Source organism: Aotus nancymaae, unplaced genomic scaffold (genome assembly GCF_030222135.1).
Source record: "Aotus nancymaae isolate 86718 unplaced genomic scaffold, 86718_ANA_hifiasm-v0.15.2.pri h1tg000002l, whole genome shotgun sequence".
Lineage (NCBI taxonomy): Eukaryota > Metazoa > Chordata > Mammalia > Primates > Aotidae > Aotus > Aotus nancymaae.
Window position 1 is genome coordinate 13,940,089 of NW_026988413.1, and position 27,009 is coordinate 13,967,097.

General features: G+C 35.4%; 1 protein-coding gene across 1 annotated transcript; it reads left to right on the forward strand.

The window, feature by feature from the left end:
* Positions 1 to 2,349, forward strand: LOC105713770 (olfactory receptor 2A2). Its single transcript, XM_012447573.2, has one exon. It carries the CDS (start codon positions 1,417 to 1,419, stop codon positions 2,347 to 2,349), a length of 933 nt encoding a protein of 310 aa, XP_012302996.2. The 5' UTR covers positions 1 to 1,416.
* The last annotated feature ends 24,660 nt before the right edge of the window (positions 2,350 to 27,009 follow it).

Genomic DNA, 27,009 nt, shown 5'->3' on the forward strand with positions numbered 1-27,009 from the left:
ATACCAGAAATTCATGCTGTCCTCATGATAAAAATCATGATAAATACAAACTATCATGATAAAAATATAAATTATTAAAATCCAATAAAACCTAGGTAAATATAAATATTGGCTTATAAATATAATTCTTTATTAAAAGTGATTATCACTTTTGGAGGAAATGGCTGTTTTGTGATTGAAGTGAGGAATATACAAACGGAGCTGAAACATCTGGTCATATCAGAAGGAAGGAACTGCTCAAATATTATGGTAACATATTAAAAAGAAAGAGGAGCAAGCTTAGAAGGCCCAAATGTAGGAAAATTAGCACCAAAAAATGGTAACAATGAAATACAACCCATTGAATAAAAAAAATCCATGAATCTATACTGATAGGTAGATTATAGATAACAGGTAGGTAGATAGATAATAGATAGATAAATGAATGTAGCATTTTTATATTAAAATTGCCATCTAATAAATATAAAAGCAATTATATAGTTAGAACAACACATTTTGAACCATTACTAATAATTGAGTTAGCCAAGATAATCAATGGATACTAAAATAGTGAAGTTATGAGGAACAAACTACATATATAATAATTTTAATGGGTACTCCAGAAACTAATTAGGAAAAAATAACAATCACACAATGGAGGTATCTGGGAAGCACCATCTTCACCAAGTGATCCAAGTTAGCTTCACCCCAATAATAGGACAAACTAGCATCATATTCTTGCTCAGAGTACACACAAAAGAATACTATTTTTCCTGCAGAAAGTGAATGATTTGAACAAAAACATTGAGGAATATTGTACACTCTCAAATTGTTGGACATTATGCTGAAGAACTCTTCAAAACATCAGTATTCAGAAATGCACAAAAAGGCTGAGTAAATATTATAGATACAGGAGACTAAAGACAGATGACATTAGATATAATGCATAATCTTGGATTAGGTCCTGAACTTGTGTGGTTGGAGGGAGAATATTGTATATTAGAGAAAAGAAACGTGTCAATGCCAATATTAAATTTTCTGATTTTAATACTTATATTGTGGTCAAGCTAGTGGGAATTAGTTTTTTCTTACTAAGAAAAATCAGAAATTTTAAAGTTAAATATTATGCCTACACTTCAATCTCAAATGGTTCAAAAAATAAAAATTATATAAAGATAATAAGGCTAATAATAAATGTTAACACATGTTGAATCTGCATGAAAATAAGTGGGCGTTCTTTGCAAAATTTGTGACACTGTAAGTTTAAATTTATTTCATAATTAAATTCTAGAAACAGGTAACAAATCTTGGGAACTTAAAGGGGCTTATCTAATAGGAACAAGGATACAGCCTTTATCTTGGTTCATTTTCAGATAAAAACTCAAATTCTTTGACTTTTCTGTCATACTTCAGTTCTTGACAGACTGCCATTAAGGAATGGGAGGCAACCAATCATGGGTCACAGAATTCATCCTGGTGGGATTCCAGCTCAGTGCAGAGAGGGAACTGCTCCTCTTCTGGATCTTCTCCCTGTTATATATTTTCAGCCTGATGGCAAATGGCATGATCTTGGGACTCATCTGTCTAGACCCCAGTCTACACACCCCCATGTACTTCTTTCTCTCACACCTGGCCATTATCGACATGTCCTATGCTTCCAACAATGTTCCCAAGATGTTGGCAAATCTGATGAACGAGAAAAGAACCATCTCCTTTGTTTCATGCACACTGCAAACATTCTTGTATTTGGCTTTTGCTGCTACTGAGTGCCTGATTTTGGTGGTGATGTCCTATGATAGGTATGTGGCCATCTGCCACCCTCTTCAGTACACTGTCATTATGACCTGGAGAGTGTGCACGATCCTGGCTCTCATGTCCTGGTCATGTGGGCTTGCCCTGTCCCTGGTACATGCAATTCTCCTTCTAAGGTTGCCCTTCTGTGGGCCCCGGGATGTGAACCACCTCTTCTGTGAAATTCTGTCTATCCTCAAGCTGGCCTGTGCTGACACCTGGGTTAACCAAGTGGTCATATTTGCTACCTGTATGTTTGTCTTGGTTGGGCCTCTTTGTCTGATGCTGGTCTCCTACATGCATATCCTCTGGGCCATCCTGAAGATCCAGACAAAGGAGGGCCGCAGAAAGGCCTTCTCCACCTGCTTCTCCCACCTGTGTGTGGTTGGACTCTTCTTCGGCATAGCCATGGTGGTCTATATGGTCCCAGACTCTAATCAACGAGAGGAGCAGGAGAAAATGCTGTCCCTGTTTCACAGTCTCTTTAACCCAGTACTGAACCCCTTGATCTACAGCCTGAGGAATGCTCAGGTGAAGGGCGCCCTCCACAGAGCACTGCAGAGGATGAGGTCTATGTAAGGAGTGGACAGAGTGTTAGTTGGATAGGGCTTTGCTTTTAAACCTGTGGTTTGCTGAAGCAAAAACTGAGAATTTTTTTTCAGTTAGAGGTTTGATATGAATATGATAATTTTTCTAATTCTAGCTCTGAAAATAGGACAAGGTTACAGTAAAAAAAAAAATATTATATTTTACACTACCCTTCCCACTGAAAACTCTATGGAGTATGAACCCAGTTTCTGGATTAAATTTCTTGTTGAGAGTCACTCCTATTTGGAGAGTGGAAGAGATGGAAAAGCTATTTTCCTTTGGAATTTGCATCATTTTCTCAGCATTTTATTGCAAATCTCCCATTTTGAAAGAAAAGCAAACTAAACTCAAAGCAAGCATAAAGCCATATAGTTTAGAATGCATATAAATAAAATAGAAAAACGAAAAAGAATAAGAAAGTCAATGAAAACGAAAGTATTTCTTTGAAAAGATTAAGAAAATTGACAAACTTTAGCTAGATATACCAATAAAAAAATGAAAGACTCAAATTACTAAAATTAGGGATATAGAAAACATCATTAGCAATCTTACAGATATAGAAAGGATTATAAAGGAATACTGTGAACAACTCTATGTGAACAGTTAGCAACTTACATAAAAGGAAAAATTCCAAGAAAGATACAATCTACCAACTCACTCAAGATAAATAATCTGAATAGATTTCTGAAAAGTAAAGAAGTTGAATTAATAATTTTAAAACTTGCACCAAATAAAGCTGTCAATCACATTGTTATAATAGCAATAACTTAATTTTTTAAAATAATACTATTTCTTCATAAAAATATCCCCAAATTGGAGGAAAACAGAACATTTCCCAACTTACTCTATGAGGCCAGTATCACTTGATACCAAAAAAACAAAGACATCACAGGAAATGAAAACTATAGACCGATTTCTTTATGAATATAGGTGGAAAATTCCTCAACAAATATCAGCAAACCAAATGTAGCAAACATAATTACCAAATGAGATTTCTTCAACGAATGCAAGGTTGTTTAAATATTTAAAACTCAATGTAATAGGCCACGTTAATAAAATAAAGAAAATAAAACATATCTCATTATATATACTAAAGGCATTTGACAATTCCAAAATCCTTTCCTGACTGCCCTCCGGCCCCCAAGTCCCTGACACACACACACACACACACACACACACACACACACACACACACACACACACACACCAGACTAGAAATATAAGGGAATTTCTTCAAGCTGATAAAGGGTAGATAAGAAAACCACAGCTAAAATTACAGTTAATTGTTAGACTGGGATGCTTTCCCTATAAGAAACATCATCAAAGAAGTCCTTTGTTGCTGCTTCTCTTCAGCATTAGAGTGGAAGTTCTAGCCAGAGCAATTAAATGAGAAAAAGAAAGAAAAGGCATCGAGATTGGAAAGGTGTAAGGTGAAATGATCTTGTGCATAGAAAATTCTTAGGAATTTCTTAAAAATCAGCTCAAACAAATAAATTCCACAAAGTGGCAGACTAAAAGTTTTATACTCAAATATCGGTTGTATTTCTGTCAAGAAGCTGAGCTTGAGGCATCTGATTTTCCAAGTGTGTGAGTAACCAACTTAAGCAACTAGCTAAAATGAAAGCAACAGTCAAGTGTTTAATCATTTACTGTGATAGCATAAGCAAGAGGTTGACGTAGAGTAAGTTCCAACTCCCACACTGTTTCATTTATCCCTGTGGAGCTGCACTGGGCAAAGGTTGGGTGGGTCAACACAGAAGTAGGGATCATCTCACTGCTGAAGGAGCCCCAGGCCAAAGGACCTAATATTTTATGGGCCTGAGAATACAGGAGAGGAGAGAAGAGGGAGAGAGAAAGGGGCTAGGAGTAGAAACATACTAAATACTGAGTCAGAGTAGAGAACAGGTGTCTTCAGGGTCTCCCCCTCTCCCCATAAGATCTAGGCCAAGTTTGTCTAACTCAACTCACTCAAAAGTAAACAGATAATCTGAATAGACTTTAAGTAAAGAAGTTGAATTAGTAATTTTAAAACTTACATCAAATAAGGCCATCAATCACATTGCTGTAATGGCAAATTATACTTAATTTTAAAAAAGAGTAATTAATACTATTTCTTCATAAAAATCTCTCAAAATAGAAGAAAATGGAACATTTCTCAACTTATTCTATAAGGCCAGTATCACTTGATACCAACTAATCAAAGAAATCACAGGAAATGAAAGCTATGTTTCCAAAGACCTATTAATCAAATACTTGATGTGGCTTTTGGGGTATTCAGTAACAGGGACAAGCCTGAAGAGGCTGAAGGAACCCTGTGTGGCAAATGATGGGATAGACAACAAGCCCAAATGATAGCAGTCACTTAAGCAGCACCCTGCAACCTCAGGGTCACCTAGGGGGATATTTCACCCACAGACCAAACTAGCCTAATAGCAAACCTGCAGGTAATCGTTGCTACTTCAAGTGTGGGAAGCCAGGACATTGGAGGAAGAACTATCCCAGTCAGGGCAGCCCACTCAGACCCTGTTCTCAAAGTAGGCAGTAGAGTCATTGGAAGAGGGATTGCCCTGAGCTGTGAAGGAAGAGGAACACACCTTATGCCATAATGGCCCTAACTGAGGACTGGCGGCCATAACTGAGGGCTGGAGGCAGGTTCCTAGTGACTCCCACAAAAGGCATAGTAAGGAGTCTTGGGTGACTCTTAACATGGCAGGTAAGAGTATTAATTTCTTAATTGACATGGGGGCCAGTTACTCTGCCCTAAATGGCCACCCTGGGCTCTTATCCTCCAAAAACTGTACTGTTATGGGTGTTGATGACACCCTAAAATCAAAGATCAAAGCATTTCTCTACAAAAGCATTTTTATCTAACTTAATCAGAAAGACATTGTATTTAGGTTTTGGTTAGTAAAATTCCTAATCTTTTAAAAAATAAAATGTGCCGGTTAGAATGGTGATCATTAAAAAATCTGGAGGCAACAGATGCTGGAGAGGATGTGGAGAAATAGGAACACTTTTACACTGTTGGTGGGAGTGTAAATTAGTTCAACCATTGTGGAAGACAGTGTGGTGATTCCTCAAGGACCTGGAAATAGAAATACCATTTGACCCAGCAATCTCATTACTGGGTATATATCCAAAGGATTATAAATTGTTCTGTTATAAAGACACATGCACACATTTGTTCACTACAGCTCTGTGCACAATAGCAAAGACCCAGAACCAACCCAAATGACCATCAATGATAGACTGGACTAGGAAAATGTGGCACATAGACACCATGGAATACTATGCAACCATAAAAAACAATTGAGTTTTTGTCCTTTGTGGGGACATGGATGAATCTGGAAATCATCATTCTCAGCAAACTGACACAGGAACAGAAAAACAAACACCACATGTTCTCACTCATAGATGGGTGTTGAACAATGAGAACACAGGGACACAGGGAAGGGCACATCACATACTGGGGTCTGTTGCGGGGGCAAGAGAGGGACAGTGGGGGCAGTGGGGAGGTCAGGGAGGGGTAACATGGAGAGAAATGCCAGATGTAGGTGACAGGGGGATGGAGGCAGCAAACCACATTGCCATGTGTGTACCTATGCAACAATCCTGCATGATCTGTACATGTACCTCAGAACCTAAAGTACAATAAAAAAGAACTCCCCCCGCACTGTCCCTCCCTTGGCACCCCCCAACAGACCTCAGTGTGTGATGCTTCCCTCCCTGTGTCCCTGTGTTCTCATTGTTCAACACCCGCCTATAAGTGAGAACATGCGGTGTTTGATTTTCTGTTCTTGTGTCCGTTTGCTGAGAATGATGGTTTCCAGATTCATATATATCTTTATGATTATAAGTGAGTAGCTATAAGATTATATATTATTATATAAAGGAATAACTATGTGCCTATGTTTCTAATACTTTTCTAAATCAATATTTATAAGGAAACAGGCTGAGGCTTCAGACCCTTGCCACAGCACTTGCAGGGTTTCCCCATTACATTTATGGAAAGTGCCAAAGAGGAAAACAAAAACTACCAACTGAGAATACTTAAATGGCAAAGTTGTCCTTCAGAAATGAAGGAGAGATAAAGACTTTCCCAGACAAACAAAAGCTAAGGCAACTTATCACCACTAAACCTTCCTTACAATAACAGCTGAAGGGAGTTCTTCAACCTAAAAGAAAAGGACCCTAATTGGTAACATGAAACATGAAAGGAGATAACTTAATGGTAAAATAAGCACACAGTCTAATTCAGAATACTCTAATACCATAATGGTGGTGTGTTAATTACTTATATCTTTAGTTTAAAGGTTAAATTATAACCATTAAATTTTGTAGGTTATAGTTTAACCTTTAAACTAAAGATATAAGTAATTAACTTATCAAGAAAATAATCAAGAAATCAAGAAAATAAATTATAAACTATTAAAAATTACTATAATAATTTGTTAAAGGATATGTAACATAAAAAGATGTAAATGATGACATCAGATATTCAAAATGTGTGGGGAAAGGGAGTAGAATAAAAATGTAGTGCTTTCTCAGAAATCTGTGGGACAAAAAATAAAAAATAAATAAGTTTAAAATGTAGTGCTTTTGTGACAAAAGAGAAGTTGTTATCAACTTCAAATAAACTGTTATAACTATAAGATACTTTTTGTAAGTGTTATAGTAACCACAAACCAAAAATCTATAATAGATACTTTAAAAAGTGAAAAACAAGGAATCAAAACATACTATTAGGGAAAATAGCTTAACCAAAAAGGAAAACAATAAGAGAGGAATGGAAAAACAAATATATATGTATATATCAGGAAAGAAACCATAAAATATATATAATATATACCCCACTTTTAGCAATGGACAGATTATCTAGGAAGAAAATATTAAACTATACTCCAGACCAAATGGACCTAACAAACATATACAGAATGAAGGACAAAAACCAAAGAATCATTTCAATACATGCAGAAAAAGCATTTGGCAAAATTCAATGTCCATTCATGATTTTAAATAAAAAGACCTCTCAACGAATTAGAAATAGCAGGAATAAACCTCAACCCAATAAAGGCCATGTATGACAAACCCACAGATAACATTGTACTCAATGGGGAAAAATTGGAAGCTTTTCCTCTAAGATCTAGAAAATGACAAGGATTCCCACACTTTCTACTTCTAGTCAAAATAGTATTAAATGTACTAGCCACACAACAAATTATTCAAAAAGAAATAAAAGGTATTCAAGTTGGAAAGGAAGGAGTTAAATTGTCCCTGTTTGCAGATGGCATGATGTTATATATTTAAAAATCCCTAAAGTTTCACCAAAAAACTGTTGGAACTAATGAATGAATTCAGTAAAGTTGTAGGGTACAAAATCAACAAAGAAAAATTAGTAGTATTTCTATACACTAGCAGCAAAATATCTGAAAAGAAATCAAGAAAATAATCATATTAATAATAGCTTACAAAATAACATATTTAGGAAGAAATTCAGCAAAAGAGATGACATTTCTGTACACTTAAAACCATAAAACATCATGAAACAAATCAAAGATATGCCATTGCACACAGCCTGCAGTGATTCTTTTCAATTGTTTGGTTTTAAGATGGCTTTATGCTGTTAAAAAGCTCCAAGGACTCGAAGAGATTTTATGTGGGTATTTGTTAATAGTTACTATCATAGTACAAATTAAAACATCATCTTAAAGCATTTGCTTTTTATTCATTTAAAAATAATAATCCCTTTATGTGATAATATATGTAACATGTATTAAACATAGCTTTTATAAAGCCAGATAAACTGAAAAGGTTGCATTGTTTCACATTTTTGTAAAATTATTTGTCTGTCTTACCAAATGACTAGATTTGGAAGTTTTCTGCTGCATCTGGTCTTCTATAATTTCAAACATGACATAACATTTGGAATACTTCATTACACTGTCACGAGAGCATGAGTGGAAGAAACTAATGATATCTTAAATTATTATTAGAAAAACTTTGTTTTTCAAAACTTAATAAGAGCTCAGCAACTGTTGTTTATGGCCATTATTTCCCTTTGTTGTTTATGGCTATTATTTCCCTTTGTTGTTTATGGCTATTATTTCCCTTTGTTGTTTATGTTTATATTTCCCTTTCCTCATTGTGAGCACATATTCCACTTCAGACAGAGATACGCCTTGGTGTTGGGAGATCAATTCCTTTTCAGGGTTGCCATAACAAGTTTTATGGGAACCAAGACACAATCTCTCTTATACCTTCATGAGAACTAAAGAGATGTGTGAATTCATAAAACTGTAGCAATTTTACATATTTGGATATTGTAATTTGTGATATTTCTCCAAGTTATGTACTCTTGAGATATTTGAAAATCTGTATGCATATAGTATGATGCCAAGATGTGTCCCGACTTTTTTCTACAATTTTCCTCCAAGGACAATCAGACACAATCTTTGCTCTCCTCCAGAGAGAAGAGTCAGGGAGCAATTTGTTTCCCCTTAGGGAGAAGGTAGAAAGATATGAGGTCTCATAATCCTGCGAATTTAGTTCCTAACTGACTCTAAATAAAACCCTTTCTCCTTGAGGTTTAATTTATGCTCTATTTTGATAGCATAAGCAAGTGGAGTAAATGCCGCCAAATCTGGGATTTGTTCCTCTGGAGTCAGCTAGAGCTTCTTATAGCACACAATTCATCTCTGTCGTGTTTATTCTAGTTCAAACTTTACCCCTGAGGAATATCTAGTGCTTACACCTTCTTATGCAGAAGAGATTTATTTGCACTGTGAGATGGTTTTCAGTACAGCTAAAGTAGGACAGAGTGGCAGCAAAAATCCTCATGGCTATGCGGAGAGGAATAACACTCCTGGGTGGCATATCCTAAGTTCTTTCTACCTCGAAGTTTGTGTACCAGGCAGAGGAAATAGAAATCTAGATGCTTCCCACTCCCATCCAGGTTCAGGAGGTTCTACCTGCTGTGCTATGGCCAGGAACCTTCTGATTGCTCAGCAACTTTCTCATCATCACCTCCCAGCGTGGATGGATGGTGGTCATCTAAATTAACCCAACTGTATTGATTGAGAAGGCAACTGGAAGTAAGAGAAGCTTCAAATGCAGCCAGTGCTTCTGGATAAGGATCTTTGAGATAATCCAAAAGGATCATAGATAGATAGATAGATAGATAGATAGATAGATAGATAGATAGATAGATAGATAGGATAGACAGGCAGACAGGCAGGTAGGCAGGTAGATCAATAGATCAATAGATAGATAGATAATTACATATGGATAATATATTTATTATATAGATTATATACATATGTAATCAAGCACAAATGAAGATATTCAGAGAAACTTCTGTTACTGGAAAATAAAATTTTGTTAGAAGTTGCAGTAAATTCTTTCCCTTGCAGAAGCAGTGTAAGAGGTAAGTTTGCAATGTAGTTATTTTTGAAATTTTCTAAACTATTACTCTCAATGTCAAAAATTACTCAACTCAGAAATTACTGTATGTGATACGGGATTTGTCCTACCACAAAACAGAACAGAATGAGTGCCGATTCTTCTGATTAGAGTTGAAGAAATAGCATAAAGCACCCTAGCTCTGTTACAGGACTGTCCTGGGGAGTATTGTAAACACTGACCCTGCATGCAACTGCTTTCTGCATTTCTGCTATTCTATTGGCTCTATTGGAAGGAAAAACTTTAGTTGGATACCTTAAATTTTTCTCCTGTACTTCAGTGCTGCACTTTCTAAAGCGTTTTGCTCTTTCTTTGCTATTATTTTAATGTTTATTTGTTAACAGTGAAATAAAAATGATGGCAATGGAAATAAAGGATTTAATAAATCAGAGACAAAAATAATTAAACTGAAAAATTAAGATGTTACTATACACATTTTTTATATTACAGGAATTTTCTCTAGTTGTAGCAAAAATTCATGTTACAAACTTCATGCACATTTATTTAAAACTTGCAAAATAAATTCATATTTATAGATCTAAAACTGACTCTCATTTGTGTTTGAGCCATTGCTCTTAAGATGCCTCTGCCCATAAAATGTATGCCTCTCTTAGGCTACTACTTTGCAAAAGTTCACAACATTGCCTTCAAGGTCTTCAAGGTCCCTTTTTACTTTATTTTACTTTCTCATAAACTAACTTTCCAATAAAGCAATTATGCTGAAACAGTCCTCTTATATGTAACATTCAAAGGAGGTATAAGACACTAATCAATTATGTATTGCCAGTTTTCTCTACAGATATAATACAGTTCATTTGTTTAAGCTTATCCTATAGAAATATTGTCTATCAAATTATAGGGATTATTTATGGCATTTTAATAAATCCATTTTCAAATGATTAACTTCTAAGTGTGAACTTTTTTCTGGTAAAGTTGAAACCATGTCTTGGTAATTGATAGAAACTGACAAATGCAAGACACCTAGTGTATGTATTTTTTCAACTAAATGTAACAATCTGTTTAGCATTTTCTATTTTCCTGTTTCATCTAGTACTATTTTAGTTATTATCAGGGCCGTAAAGATGTTTAACACTTATTACCCATTCATAAGACTTGTATAATTGGTTATAGAAGGTCTATCAGCTCAAATGAATGACATTTGGTTTCAAATCCCTCTTCTTTCAATTTTATCTTGAGCATACAGCATATCTTCAAAATAAGAATACAACTCTATTCACACTTAATACTGTCAAACCTATATACACTTAATAGGTGTCTGAAGAGCTTCCTTATAAGAATCTATTCTAATTCCCTAGATTAGAGGAATACTCTCTTTATCGGCTGATTACCTAGACTTTCAATGAAATGTAAGGAAACAGGCTATCACCTTCCTTTCTATGGTAGCTGGGTGTAGACAAACAAAAGAATCCCCTAAGTTGAGAAGCCCTATGTCTCTGCTGCTCTCTGAGCCACGACTGTGGATTATGCGATGAGGTAGTTGATAGGCACAATAATAACACTAGTATTTTTTAATTATCCAGATGCAACTTCTAGCTTCAAATATGCCTGCCTCAGAATTTACATTTACCTATGCCTGCTATTCTCCAAAGTGATATATGATATTTTCCAAAATATTTACATAATTAAATTCATCCCACTTTTGAACATAAAAAAATGTCAGTAATAAGCATGAACTAAATTAATTCATCATTGTAAAAGAAATAATTCATATTTATCTGGGAATATGTTAGTTCTGTAGAAAATATACTTTGACTATGAATAATAAAAATAGCATCACAGTTTTGCAATATTATATATTTTAAAGCTATGGTGTTGATTATATTAAAATAATGTTTAAACTGTAATGACTACAGAGGTAAAGATACCTCTGTGTAATAGATGATGTGGGTCTGAAAAATCAAGTCATTCCAGGTACCACTTTTCTAGGAAACAGGAGCTATTCTTGGGCCACATACTGAAATTGAGAATCAAATAATAGATGCAAAGTAAAAAACTTATATAATTTGATATTAATTATATAGGTAAAAGGATGTCTAGGAAAGAAATCCTGAATAGTGGGTGTTGAGATAACGACTTTCACAGAAAAGATCTACATTTTGGGCAGTAAGAAATAGGAAAACGTCCCATCAAGCTATAATCAGTGAATTTTATCCCAGGTTTGACTGAAGTTTATTAAAACAGGACCAAGGACCAATTAACCTCTCAGAATCAGCAGGACAAAGCTGAAAAGCTGAACGTAGGACAACATCATAGGAAAGGTGAATTTGAAAGTATGATGCACTGATTGCTAAGTCAGATCCTTTTTACCATTAAATAGCTTCTTCTAGGGATGATATATCTGATTTTTTCTTAGTTTGCTAGACAGTAATGGTTGTAATCCATTGAATCAAAAATTCCATGTGTTTACATTAATTGATTGACAAATAGAAAGATAGCTAGATAAAAGATAGATAGATAGATAGATAGATAGATAGATAGATAGATAGATAGATAGATCAAGCTCATTCTCACAGTAAAGCCAACTAATAAACAAAAAAGGAATGAGGGAGTTAGAAAGACACATTTTGCAATCATCATTATAAGGAGTCAGGTAAGATAATCAATGTTTTAATGAGTGGCTGATAATTTAATAAAAACAAGATATTTATATATTAGTTTAAATATATTTTCTCAGAAATAACTAGAAAAAGAATAATTTTATACTGGAGATGTATGGGAGGCATACCTTAACCAAGTGATCCACATTAGCATTTTCAATATTGGAGCAAATTAACATTATCTGCCTACAAATAGAAGGCATTGAGATGGACACATTGATTTTTCTGCTGGCAAAAATTTAAAGTCTGGATAAAAATGTGGAAGATCAATAGAAAACCCAGTCTGAGAGACATTCTGTGAAACAACATGTTTGTACTTTTCAAAAATATTAATGTCTAGACAGAGAGAGAGTATCTGGGTAGCTGTCTCAGATCAGAGTAGATCAATTATATGACGGGATGTTGGATTACATCTTGGCCAAGAAGGACAGAAGATGCTGTATTTAGAAAACAGTATTATATCAAGATCACATTGCCTGCTCTTGATAATGGTACTGTGGTTAGATGAGTAAATACCTTTGTTCTTGGATAAAATAGAAAACTTAGGGATAAATTGGTATCATGGATACACAGTAGTTTTAAGTGTCCAGAAAAAATATATATATACAAATATATATTAAAATATACAAAAAGAGAATAAGGAAATATGAAAAATTATTAACAATTGTTGAATCTAGATGAATGTATATGAGAGTATTGTTTTTAATTCTTGATACTTACCTGAAGATTAGAGTTACCTTATGATAAAAAGTTAAAAACAAAAACAGAAAGAAACACTGGGGGGAAAAGGTCAGTCAAGTACATATATATATATGTATGTTTACTTCCTCTGAGCTCATTTTGAAATAAATATCTCATTCTCTTTGATTTTCTAACTCTGACTTTTCATCACACGTTGGTCCTTTACAAAGTGTCATTAAGGAGTGGGGGACAACCAATCATGGGTCACAGAATTCATCCTGGTGGGATTCCAGGTCAATGTGGAGATGGAAGTGCTCCTCTTCTGCGTCTTCTTCCTGTTATATCTCTTCAGCCTGCTGGCAAATGGCATCATCTTGGGGCTCATCTGTCTGGATCCCAGACTGCATCCCCCCATGTACTTCTTCCTCTCACACTTGGCCATCATTGACATATCCTATGCTTCCAGCAATTTGCTCAACATGCTGGAAAACTTAGTGAAACACAAGTTTGGGTATGTTGTGTTTCCTTTATCATTTGTTTCAAGAAATTTTCCAATTCTTATTGACCCACTTGTTGTATTCAGGAGCATACTGCTTAATTTCCATGTGTTTGTACCATTTCCAAAATTCCTCCTGTTTTTGATTTCTAGTTTTATTCCATTGTGGTAAGAGAGGATACTTGGTATTACAAGAACTGTAAGAGACTTATTAAGGCCTTCTGGAGTACTCTCTGTCACTTCCTCCCTTCCTCAGTGGCTGTGAATGAATCTAGAGAGATTCCAAATTGAAAGGAATGTGTACTTCTGAGCTTGCCCAGGGAAATCATCTTCTGGGTCTCAGAAGTTTCCCTGCCTTGCTCCCTGAGAGCTCCTGCCATCTCAGTTAGTGCCCAAAGGACCAATGGCCCAGGAGCCATGAAGAGAACTCATTAAAAGGTCACAGCTGGAAAGTTGCCTCAGGCATCTTGGCAAAGATGAAAAAAACTTTATAATTGATCTCATAGGAATAGAAACTATTATAGATTTTACAAAGTAAGTCTCAGAAAAAAAATATCCTTATGGGGTTCATTAAAACTTTGCCACAATTAATTACAGCAGTAGCAGTCTTCAGGCAACTGCTCCAGAGACCACGGGCATTTGGCCTTTTGGGAACAAGTCTTGGTTACACAGCCGTGGGGCACCAGCATTGGTGTTGAAGTGGAGTGAGGAGACAGCGTCCTTGGAGACTGGAGATCCAAACATCTTATCAATAGATTGAGCTTTTTTCTAATTCATACATGTAAACAAAAATAATATACCAAATATACTACAGTATTCTAGGTGCAGTGCTAAGGCCTTTATAGGCAGTTTTACCAATCATCAAAAAATATTTAAAAGTGAACATTTATTACCGCCTTTTTCATAAAAGAAGAGACAAGTTCAACCAAGTTAAATAACTCATCCAAGGTCATATAAGTGACAGCCCCAGAATTTGAAAGGGGGCTGTCACTTAAATGACCTTGGATGAGTTCTTCTGGAATGGAAAACTTATTCCAAAGCCTTTTCAACTTTTCTGCTGATGGACTGTTTAGCATGAAGGCACACGTGCTGTCTCTAGACCAACACCTAGTCCCTAATTCAACCATCCAAACAAATGCCTTGAATATTCTTTCCCTGGAAACAGCAAGGAAGACAAAAACAGGGCAACATTAACTGAAGACCATAACAATAAAGAATATGAGTTAGAGTTCAAGTTAACACGGTTCGAATTTTAACACATGCTGCTAGCATATGTCTTTCCCAGTTGTTTCTAACTCCAGGTCTAACCATCCCCTTGACACACACTCAGTTCATGCTAGTACAAGAGAATCTTTCTTGATAGATACTTAACTGATGGCAACATATTCAACTCTTTCACTTCTTCTGTAAGCTTTAACGAAGGTCCATGGCATGGGAATGCTTGAAGTTAATGAGCTACAGTGTTAGTCTAGGTCCTCCAAGAAGCAAATGCCAGGATAGATTAGATGTGCAGAAGATTTATAAATATCATGAGGAAAAAAGAGGAGGAATCCAGAGAAGATTGGAAAAGTCATTGAATGCAGCTCTGATTCTTGTGAAAAAGAAATAAAAGGAAGTGAGCAAAGCAAATGAAACACCAAAGGTCACAGCAGGAAAACAATGGCACATTTGAGAAAAGTTTAATAAAAGGACTATCCGCAATATTGAGGAATATGGGAAAACCACGAGCAAGGGTACAAGATCCCAGGATAGTGCAGGATTCTGAGCTTGTAATAAAACCCCTGTACAACCTCTAGGCCTAAATGAAAAGGTGGGGATTGCTGTTATTAAAACCTGGAGACAAGGATGACAATGTGGAAGGGTTGGCTGAATCGGAACTTGAATCAGAGTCAGTTGGATCAGTCCATATTGACCCTGTAGGAAGTGAATACATTCTTGACCTCACACTTCTTCCTCTCTCCTGTTTCTCTTGCCTTTGCTTCCAATAAGTCAGACTCAGGAAGCCAGAGGGAGGCAGAGCCCTAGTTTTACAGATCAGTCTTACAGGGCAGAGAGCAGGGTAGAGAAAGATGGAGAAAAGAATGCCAACGAATAAATGCAAAAAGAAATGAAAGAATTGTAAAATTACTATCTTGGAGCCAACTTAATAATTTATTCAAGCAGTCAGTGAATGCCAAAATAATTGGCTGAAAATATCTTAGGAGATAGGATTGTTATTGAAAACAGATGGATCCAGACCCCAAGAGAGGGTTCTTGGATCTCATGCAGGAAAGAGTTCAGGAAAAGTCCATAGAGTAAAGTGAAAGCAAGTTTATTATGACAGTAAAGAAATAAAGAAAGGCTACTCCATAGACAAAGCTGCCCCGAGGGCTGCTGCTTGCCCATTTTTATTGTTATTTGATTATATGCTAAACAAGGGGTGGATCATTCATGCCTCCCATTTTTAGGCCAAAATAGGATAACTTCCTGACTTTGCCTGTGGCATTTGTCAACTGTCATGGCACTGATGGGAGTGTGAGTATAGTAGTGAGGACGACCAGAGGTGGTTGCCATCTTGGTTTTGGTGGGTTTTAGCTAGCTTAGCCAGCTTCTTCACTGCAACCTATGTTATCAGCAAGGTCTTTATGACCTGTATCTTCTGCTGACCTTCTATCTCATCCAGTGACTAAGAATGCCTTAAACTCCTGGGAATGCAGCCCAGTAGGTCTCAGCCTTATTTTACACAGCCCCTATTTAAGATGGAGTTGCTCAAACGCCTCTGACAGGATCTTCAGGTAGTCTCCAGATTCATGCTGTAGAGTATTTATGACTGCCAAAGGGAGAAGATACCCTTACAATGAAGAAACACTTAAATCACCAAATAACACTATCAATAATGGGACACACTGACATTGTATGTCTCCTGATGTGATGCACTGAGAAAGATACAACATGTCTATGTAGAATTATTTCCAAAATGTTTTATCTGAATCTGGATGTGAGGATTCCAAATTTCAGGACATTCTACAAAACAACTAGACTTGTCTCTTCAAAGAATCCCAATGACATGAAAGGCAAAGAGTAAGAGAACAATTTGAGATTAAAATTAGGCTTAACAGGTAAGAAACTAAATGCACTGCACAATCTTTGATTGGATCCTGAATTGAATAACAAAACAGAAACCCAAAGAGCCATTTTTAGATAATGTTAATGTACTAATGTTAAACTCATGAGTGTGATAATGATATTGTACTTAATATTTGTTCTTAGAAAATACTTGCTAAATTATCCCATGGCATATAGGTGATACAGCATATGGATATATATATACATATGTATATATCCACTGATATATGTTTATCTTACATCTACATCTGTATCTGTATCAGGAGGAAGCAATATAGGTAGATGATAAATGTATAGAAAATGTGAAAATGTTAACAATTATGAATTAGTTAATATAGAAGGAGATATGGGTGTTTATGATATTATTCTATTCAAAATTCTATATATTTTTAAATTTCACAATAGAAATTTGGAAAAAAACAAAAAATGGAATTAATCTACTCATAATAAAACTTCCATCAAACTAGGAGTAGGCAGGAACCCCTTCACATGGTGAAAAACTTAATAATTTCTCATTAAGAATGACCTTTGGGGCTTGCTAGCAATCTTTATTAGGCCCACAGGAGTCTTTAGTCTCGGGTTATTTTTATTATCACCGTTCATTCCAACTATTGATGCCATTATTTATTGCCTCTTTCTAAGGACTCTATTTTCAATGGCTAGATGTTAAGAGGTGTTTCAAACTCTAGCTGATGGGAACATGAACTCTTCCTGGCCAGGTGTGAGCTCTGAGAATAACTGTTCTCTGTTTGTTCTTGATGGTTTTCCCACAGCCACATTTGTTTTCTTATAGAGATGTGCTGATTGGTATTCAGCTATAGGCTTAAGGAGAACTCTCTGAAGATGTCTGGAGTTTGCTGTCTTTCCTCTCTCTTTCTCTCTCTCTCTCTCCCTCCAACTCGATCTCTCTGTGATGTCTTTCTCCTCTGTCTGGTACCTTGCCTTGTTAATACTAACCAGCTTAGCATTTCAGAAGTTTGAACTCTTTCTCCTCAACTTAATGAGACCACAGGGCTTTGCTTGAGTTCTCTCTACCTCTCCCTATGCAGTAAGCTAAAGCAATTATTGAATTTGGCTTGGAATGTTTCTTGCAAGATCATCCAGGGACCTGGCTTGGATCAGAAAGTAGAAGAGATGGACTAAATATGGAGCCAGCAGACAAGTGTCATTTGCATGAAAAGGATTATCTTTGTAGAAAAGCCTAAAAGGACATATTCTGTATTGTTAAAAACAACAACAACAAAAACCAAAGTTGCACATTCTCCCTGTGACAGAAAGTAAGCTCAAACACATTGAAAATCCTAGATCATAAGGACATTTTCTGTTGATTTTGGCTCTTCCCTCATGTAAATCTCTTGAAATATGCTTGTCTGGGGAAAAAAGTCATCTGCTTTAAAAATAAAGAAAACCAGAATAAAGTAACTCTTGTTATTTACAGGAGTTATGTTCTATAAAGTCGCCATGAACAATGAATTAACAAAACCTCAGCTATTGCTCCTGGGGGAAATAAATACAGGGTTACAGTCCTACAGACCTTTGGTGGCAGCACTACATCATCTTAAATACGATTTGCAGTTGCATTATATAAGTTCCTTTGCCAATATCCTTGCAAAACAAGCTAGTTTCATCAGTGTTAAAAACCTATTCTTTCATGTAATCCTTTTTCTGTATAACACTCAGCCATATTTTAAACATTCTTCTCCAGCTTTCTTATCTGCAGAACCTACTTTGCCTGCAAGTTTAACATTTTTCATTTTTCTTTCTTTCTTTCCTTTTTTTTTTTTTTGAGACAGAGTCTTGCTCTATCTCCCAGACTGGAGTGCAATGGTGCAATCTTGGCTCACTGCAACCTCTGCCTCCCGGGTTCAAGCGATTCTCCTGCCTCAGCCTGCTGAGTGCTAGGATTACAGACACCTGCCACCGCACCCAGCTAATTTTTGTATTTTTTAGTAGAGAAGGAATTTCGCCATGTTGGCCAGGTTGGTCTCGAACTCCTTACCTCAGGTGATCCACCCCACCTAGGTCTCCCAAAGTACTGGGATTACAGGTGTGAGCTATGGCTCCCAGCCAAGTTTAACATTTTTCATGCCACATTTCCTTTTGTAACATGTGACCCAGCAAGCACTTGCTGAGAAGATAACATTTTCTTGATCTCAGATGATGTGAACGTAAGTTTCTTTGGCTTTCAGCCTCACAATAGTGCTGCCCACTGTGGTTTTGTTGTTGTGATTGTTATTGGCTTTCTTCTTATTCATTGTTATTTTATGCATGCACACGTTTAGTCACTCATCTCTGCCATAGCTTCATTGCACACTCTAGTTGCTGCTTGAGTGCTTTATTGAGCAGTTTCACATATAGATTGGCAAATTTCCTCTTTATTTTTTTTGGAAGTACTGTATTGTTGATTTATTCACATTGAACTCGGTGTACCAAAGGTTATCTAGCACATATATTTTCTCTGTAAAATCACATTACAGTTTTCTTGTGCTGAGGAACACTGTACAATACTTTAGTATCACACTCGAGGACTATTTTAAATAGTAAAATTACCAAAAAAAAAAAGCACAAGAATGTGGAAAACGTGGCACCAGGTAGCTGGTAGGAAAGAACATTAGTTTGCAGTCTGAGAGCTGAACCAAGAAGGCAGAGCATTGTCTTGTTTGATCTCAGCTGGAAATACACACATCTGGGGACTCAAATGTTTATCACACTGGACACATCCCTGAATAACCACAAAAGTACCCTGAGCATTCATTTGGGGCTACAAACACACTTTAGCAAGTAGGCAAATCTGCAAATATGGGATCTGTAAATAACGAGAATAGTCTGTATCTACAAAATATTCTACAAGGAAAAAACTGGAAAATTCAATGGCTGATTAAAAATGAATTCACAAGAGATTTTTTTTCTTACAATACAGATGAATGTAGTAAGCAAACAGTTCTTTATAAAATTTTTTAAAGGAAGTTCTTTTCTTTACAAAATAGGAAAAACTTGCAGAGACTCAAGACGTTGCAGAGACTCAAAAATACTCAAATATCTTGATGTAGTAGAAATAAATAAAATATGATCACACAAAGTTTAAAGTAGAAATGAAATTTTAGCCGGGCGCGATGGCTCACGCCTGTAATCCCAGCACGTTGGGAGGCCGAGGCGGGTGGATCACGAGGTCAAGAGATTGAGACCATCCTGGTCAATATGGTGAAACCCCGTCTCTACTAAAAATACAAAAAATTAGCTGGGCATGGTGGCATGGTGGTGCAGCCTGTAATCCCAGCTACTCAGGAGGCTGAGGCAGGAGAATTGCCTGAACCCAGGAGGCGGAGGTTGCGGTGAGCCGAGATCGCGCCATTGCACTCCAGCCTGGGTAACAAGAGCGAAACTCCATCTCAAAAAAAAAAAAAAAAAAAAAAAAGAAAGAAATGAAATTTTATACAAAAATACTTCAGAAATAAAGTTGAAATTAAAACAAGTATAAGGAGAATAGAGACATTGCTGGAAACACACAAAGAAATATTGAACATATAAATAATAAAAGCAAGCATACCCAAATTGAAATAGAGAATTAATATGAATTAGCAATGCTTTCAGAGAAAGCTGTTGATCAGAATGGGGAAATGTGAAAGCTGCTGATACCAGAACGAAGTCACTAGTCAAACACACACAAACTGGGGCCAGGAGACCATGAAGGAAAGGAACTCATAATTACTTGTCTGAATTACACACACACACACACGAACACACACACACACACACACACAGACACTGTTTATAGGATTTAAAAAAAATAACTCCACAAGAAATTCTCTCACATCCTTCCTCCATCGCATGCTTTGCATGACTTGCATGTTGAAACACACATATTTTTATGATAAGATTTATCACTAAACATTCTTTAGGATTACAGCAATTCCAATAAGATGTTTCCATAACATTTGCCCAGTAATAGCATCTCCACCAATGAACCAACATCGCTAGCTTTGAGCCAATGGATCCAATGAACTCTGTTTCTGAGCAGTTTATGTAAACTTCTACCATTGGCAATAAAAGTTTTCCTTTATATTTCCCTTACTGTGTTTGCCATAGTACATCCCAGATTATAATCTTCTTTATTTACTCACAAATACATTTTTTTTTGGGAGATAATCTTCTCTGGTGTCTTTTTTTTTTTTTTTTTTTTTTGTAGATTGACAGCAGGAACATGAAAAATGTGGAAGGTGGAAGGTAGACATACGAATGCTGATATGTTCATTTTCTAGAAAATTTAAGTCATAAAGTAAAAGTATTTTACTGACATTTAATTGTTAAGAGTAAATACTAAGAATGGTAATATGACCAACTAAAATCAGGTGAGAGAGGAGAGACAGGGAGGCAGAATAAAGAGTATGTAAACAAATTCCATTATTGTCCACAGCAGGTAATTACCTACATGTGGCAAGTAATCAGTTCAATTGTGAAGAAACGGAAGATTAAGGATGTCTCACAAAATCACAGATTTAAAGCATAACCTCCAGAATAAAACTTAAATATTAAGTTAGAATGATCTTAAATCTTAAATGTTAGAATGACACAAAAAATAAAACATACAACAGAGTTTTTTTAAAGCTACAGATCCACCAAGCTTAACATAAAATCAAATGATAGACCCTAAAACAAACAATTAGTGATAACAATAAATGTAAATAGACAAACTCATTTATTAAAATAACTTAGAGTTTGGATAAAAACAACAAAATTCAATTTTACTTTGTTCACAAGAAGCAGAGTTAAAGCTAAGAGATTTATAATATTTAGAAAGAAAAGTATGAGTAGTGGCATGCTTTTTTTTTTTCTGTTTCTGTTTCTGGAAGTGCTATATTGTTGATTTGTTAACATTGAACTCATGGTGTACCAGAGGTTATCTAACACATATATTTTCTCTGTAAAGGCACATTACAGCTTTCTTGTGCTTAGGGACACTATATACTCCTTTAGTATTACACTTTTAAACAGTAAAATTATGAATGGTAATATTAATATCAGAGTAAAGCATGAATTGTAATCTTAATATCAGATAACCTAGTAAGTCATATAAGATCATTGAATAAGACCAAATAATATAATTAACACAGCAGATATTATGGTTATAACTATATAAACTTCAAATAAAATAAAATCAACCTTTACAAAGCAAAATCTAGAAGTGACTCAAGAAGAAATAGAAACACAGAACTAGCAGGAGAGAGTAATTCAACTTTTTTACTCTTTATTAGATTATGGGAAAAAATTAAAACATGGTCTAAAGAGCATAATTAACAAAATAGATATAATTAATATTTCTCAGACTCTAAAACCTGAAAACAGACAATGAACCTTCTTTTTAAATGCCAGTAGAAAACTCATAAGGAAAGAAAAAAGAAAGAAAGAAAAAAAGAAAGAAAAAGGGAAGGAAGGAGGAAAGGAAAGAAGGGAGGAAGGAAGAAAGGAAGGAAGGAAAGAAGGAAGGAAGGAAGGAAATGCCACATATCAAGTCTAAAAGAAACCTAATTTCCAAAAGTAAAATTAATGCCAGCATTATTGTCTGAACACAATTCAAAAAATATAAATTACTAATAAAATAAGAAAATTAAATTTCCATGGTATTTTAATATTAAAAAATTAACAACACATGTCAATTCTACCAGAAACAAGCTTTATAACAGTGCTTACTGATGCAACACACTTGACCATGTTCTTGAATAAGACTGAACATTATAAATATGCCAATTTCCCCTAAGCAATTTAATAATTATAATGCAAACCCAGTGGAAGTAGCAGCAGGATTTGTTTTTACTGTAGACACAATGATGCTGAAATCATATGGAAAAGTTAAAAGAATAAACAGCAGGACACTTCTATAAAAGAAGAATTATGAAAAAGCCTAGTCTTTTGTATTTTCAAACATTATAAAATCACAGTGATTTGAAGTGTGTTACTGGTGCACAATGAGAGAGACATGTCAACGGATCAGAATAAAAAGATTTTAAGTAAACAAATATATATTGAAATTTTGTTTATGATGATTATGACATCACAAATCAGTAAGGCAAAAGTTGATGACCCAATAAATATACCCAAACCACCAAATGTGCTAGACAAATAATAAAATTGGATTTATGGTTCTCACTTTACACTGTGTCCCCCAGAAGTAAACATCCATTCCCAAGATGTGGGCAAGCAAGAAAAACTTCTTCACTGTGTACTCCTGAATGTTAAACCATGTCAATGTATAACTTTGAAAGAAAAATTAAATGCAAAAAGTTTCTTTCCATGTTCAGTTTTGAAAAATGTATTTTTCTGATTATACAAAAAACGTATGTTGTAAAAACGTGAGGAATACAGAACATATCAAAAACAACCAAGACAAAGTAAAGCACAATCCCAATAATGCCAAAAAGCAATAAGCGGCAGTTATTACTACCCTTCTTTTTATGTTTCTATTTCATTTATTCATTTTATTCCACACTTAAGTCACATGTAATACTTATAAAGTTGAATGATTTAGTCATAATCCTTTTTCAACTCAGCTTCACGCCACAATTTCATTCTAACTTTTCACCTCCATCTTTGACCTTAGTGTCTTTGTCATCAGAGCTACTTTATGAATCATTTAACACAATTTTCCAAAGCACTTTATTTTCATTTTCCTTCAAGTAATTTGAAAGATAACATCTTTTCAATCAATGTGTGATCCTTTAGTGAAAATCTTATTTCAATCCAGAGGTACACTTTCATATACCATTAGGATATTCGCCTTTTAAAAAAATTGATATATAGCATAATTTTTTTTTGCTTTTTATTTTTATTGTACTTTAGGTTCTGGGGTACATGTGCAGATCATGTGGAGGGGAGCATCGTAATTTTAAACTCTAGCCGCTGTTACTTAAAGGACTTGAATTACCAGTTCCAAGCTTTTTTTTTGCCTTTGAATTGCAAAAGTCCTTCACAATACTGACCCAATTTAGTGATTAGAGTTTGTGATTTATTCTTTATCTTCTCATACCAAATTGATTTACTTATACCCATTTCACTTAAATACTCAATGCCCTCTTAATTTCTCATCTTACTCTTATGCTCTTTGTTCCTTGAAAATCTCTTTTTTTCTCTCTTTTCCATTGGATTAAATATTCCTTCCTTGCTTTCTCTAGCTATCCAAATCCTACACAGTTTTCAAGATTTAACACAAATTACGGTTCTTCTAAAACTATGTTTTTAGTCACTGCACTTTTAGTATGTTTTTCTTATTCTTCTGAGTTCTTATAGCAATTTTTATTCATTTTATTAAGTATTTTTTACTAATATTGAATCATTTAAATTTTTTCATCATATTTTACTTATTAATATTTTATATCTCCGTGTTGGTGGTAAACACAATTCTTTGCATTCCAACTAACAGTTTATTTCACGTAACAGATGCTCAGCCTTACACAAATCTTGAGAAAGTTCTTGAAGTTTCTAAATCTCAGTTTATTCCTTTGAATAGAGAATATTGGACCAGGTGATGTTCAAGGCCTGTCTCAATCCTAACTCTCCAATGCCGATTTAATTCTTGAACACTATGCATATTTCCCACTAGATGGTACTAACACCAAACAAACACTACTTGAGAAAACTGATAATATTTTTTTCCCCAGAAGGTCACTGCACTATTTTATTTGTCCTGGACTAATTATTTATCATGTGCATAAGACAAAATGCACATATTATTTTCTGATACAACAGTCTACTGTTGGTATAGCTGAACATAAACGAATAGCCACAGTACGAGATGCATTGTTATGTTTCAAGAAAATTGATAATTTTTTTTAGTGCTTGGCAGAAATGAATAATTAGGACAGGTAACCTGTTATGTACAACAGTTATAATTTGAAAAATACATTAGAGACATATGCATTCAACCATGATATCATCAAACTAATCAAGGAACCAAACATATCTATTACCTCTAAAAATGTCCTTGTATTCTTTTGAGTGTGTGTTTTTTGGTAAGACCACTTAACATGAGCTCTGTCCTTTTAACGTATTTTAAAGTGCACAATATTGTGTGCACATTTTTCCCCAGAAGTTCACTGCACTATTTTATTTGTCCTAGACTAATTATTTATCATGTACATAAGACAAAATACACATATTATTTTCTGATACTATACAATAGTCTACTGTTGGAATAGCTGAACATAAACTAATAGCTACAGCATGAGTTTTGTGTACAGCAAATTTGTTTTGTGTACAGCAGATCTCTATGTCATATTCATCTTGCATAACTGAAACTTTATACCCATGTATTAGGGTTCTCCAAAGAGACAGAACCAATAGGATATGTGTGTGGATGGATGGATAGATAGATTGAATGATTGATTGATTGATAGATGAGAGGGAATTTGTTAGGAGAATTGGCTCACACAATTATGGAGGCTGAGGAGTACGGTAACAAGCCACCAACCTAAAGACTTGCTGGGATGCCAGCAGTGCATCTCAGTCTAAGTCCAAAAACCTCAGAACCAGGGAAGCAGAAGATTTAATCTTTAGTTCAAGTCTGAAGGCCTGAGAACCTGGGAGATCAGGGGGCACTGGTGTAAGTGCTGCAGTCTCAGTGTCTAAGGTCAGAGCGCATGGTGTTTGATGTTGAAGGGCAGGGTGAGGAAAGTGTCCCAGCTCTAGGAAACAGAGAGAGGAAGAACCTTTTCTCCATCTTTGTTCTGTCCAATTGGCCCTTAGTGGATTGCATGGTGCCTACCCACATTAAAGGCAGATCTTTCCCACTCAGTCCATTGACTTGCATGCTAGTGTCCTCTGGAAACATCCTCACAGACACACCCAGAAACAGTGCTTCACCATTTCTCTAGGTATTCCATAATCCTGCCACGTTGACACCTAAAATTAACCATTTAAGCAACAATTCCCTATTTCCCTCTTTACCCTGCCCCTAGAGACTACCACTCTCTTCTCTGCTTCTATGACTTTTATTACTTTAGACACCTCATGTAGGATGGTATAACTGGTGTACGCATGTGTCAAAGCTCAACAAAATGTGTACATTAAGTGGCACATTTTAGCTTTAGTTGTACCTTGTGTACATTTTCTAAATTATACATTGCAGAAAAACACTGATTCTCTAAAATTTTTAGCTTTATTGAGCTATAATAGGCAAATTTCACATATCGATTATATCACAATAAAGCTAAATAATTACAGAGAATCAGAGAACTTTTCTAGTTTTTAATTGGACAGTTATTTACCAATAAATAATTTAATGTGTATCCCCCAAAAATATTATTTGGAGTAACGTTTATGAAATTAGCCCCAAATGCCTTATTTAACAAATATTTACTGATGGCCTACTCTGTACACACAAAAAATACTATAGTTGTTTGAAAATACACAATGAGAAATCATGCATGGATGTTCTTAAAAGAAAAAGGAAACAAAAAGGCCTAAAATCATAATAAAACTAAAAAATGAGAACATTCAGAGGGTGCAGATATGACCTTCAGTTGCAGAAATCCACTGATATTCATGGAAATTGGGGTATTTTAGATAAGTTTTGGGTTAGGGTTCAATTTGCTTAGTCACATAAAACAGCACAGAATAGTAGAGGACATTGAATGTCAAACTCAGGTCTTTAGATTTCATTCAGTAGATAATGGGGAAAAAACTGAAGACTTTTTCACACATGGACTCTATCAGAGCTGTGTTCTGTAAAGCTATGTCTACTGGTGGTGAGACCATTTGATGAGAATGACAGGAAAGAAACAGCCTTCAGGATGTGACAGCACGTTCACGTGAGATGATGGTGGCCTAAAGGTGAATGATGGACATGGTGATGGAGGACACGCAGCATCAAAAAATGTAGGGTGGATGAATTGAAGTGGAGGGCAAGGAAAATGGGAACAAGCAATAAACTGGATACCTTGGAGAAGGCTGGAGTCTGTTTTGTTCTTGTCAGTGATGAAGGAATCAAAACAAGACAAGTGTTGAACATCTTGAGTTTTAGAAGCTGACACTCTGGCTTCTCTCCCTCAATAAGCCCACTTGCTGCTTTTGTGACATACTACATGTTTGCTGATGCCTTAAAATGCCTCTAGATCTGTTGAGTCCATGTTATGATTGCAGTCTTTCTAAAGCAAACAACTCATAGCTGAGTCTTTGTGGCGTTGGTTAGTTACAGTTTGTGTGATCTTCTGGATGCTTCTCTTAAGGACATTTTCAAGGCATTTAGAATCATATCAGAAAAATACCTGTACATGGCCCCAGAAAACCTTTTTGTCTTTTTCT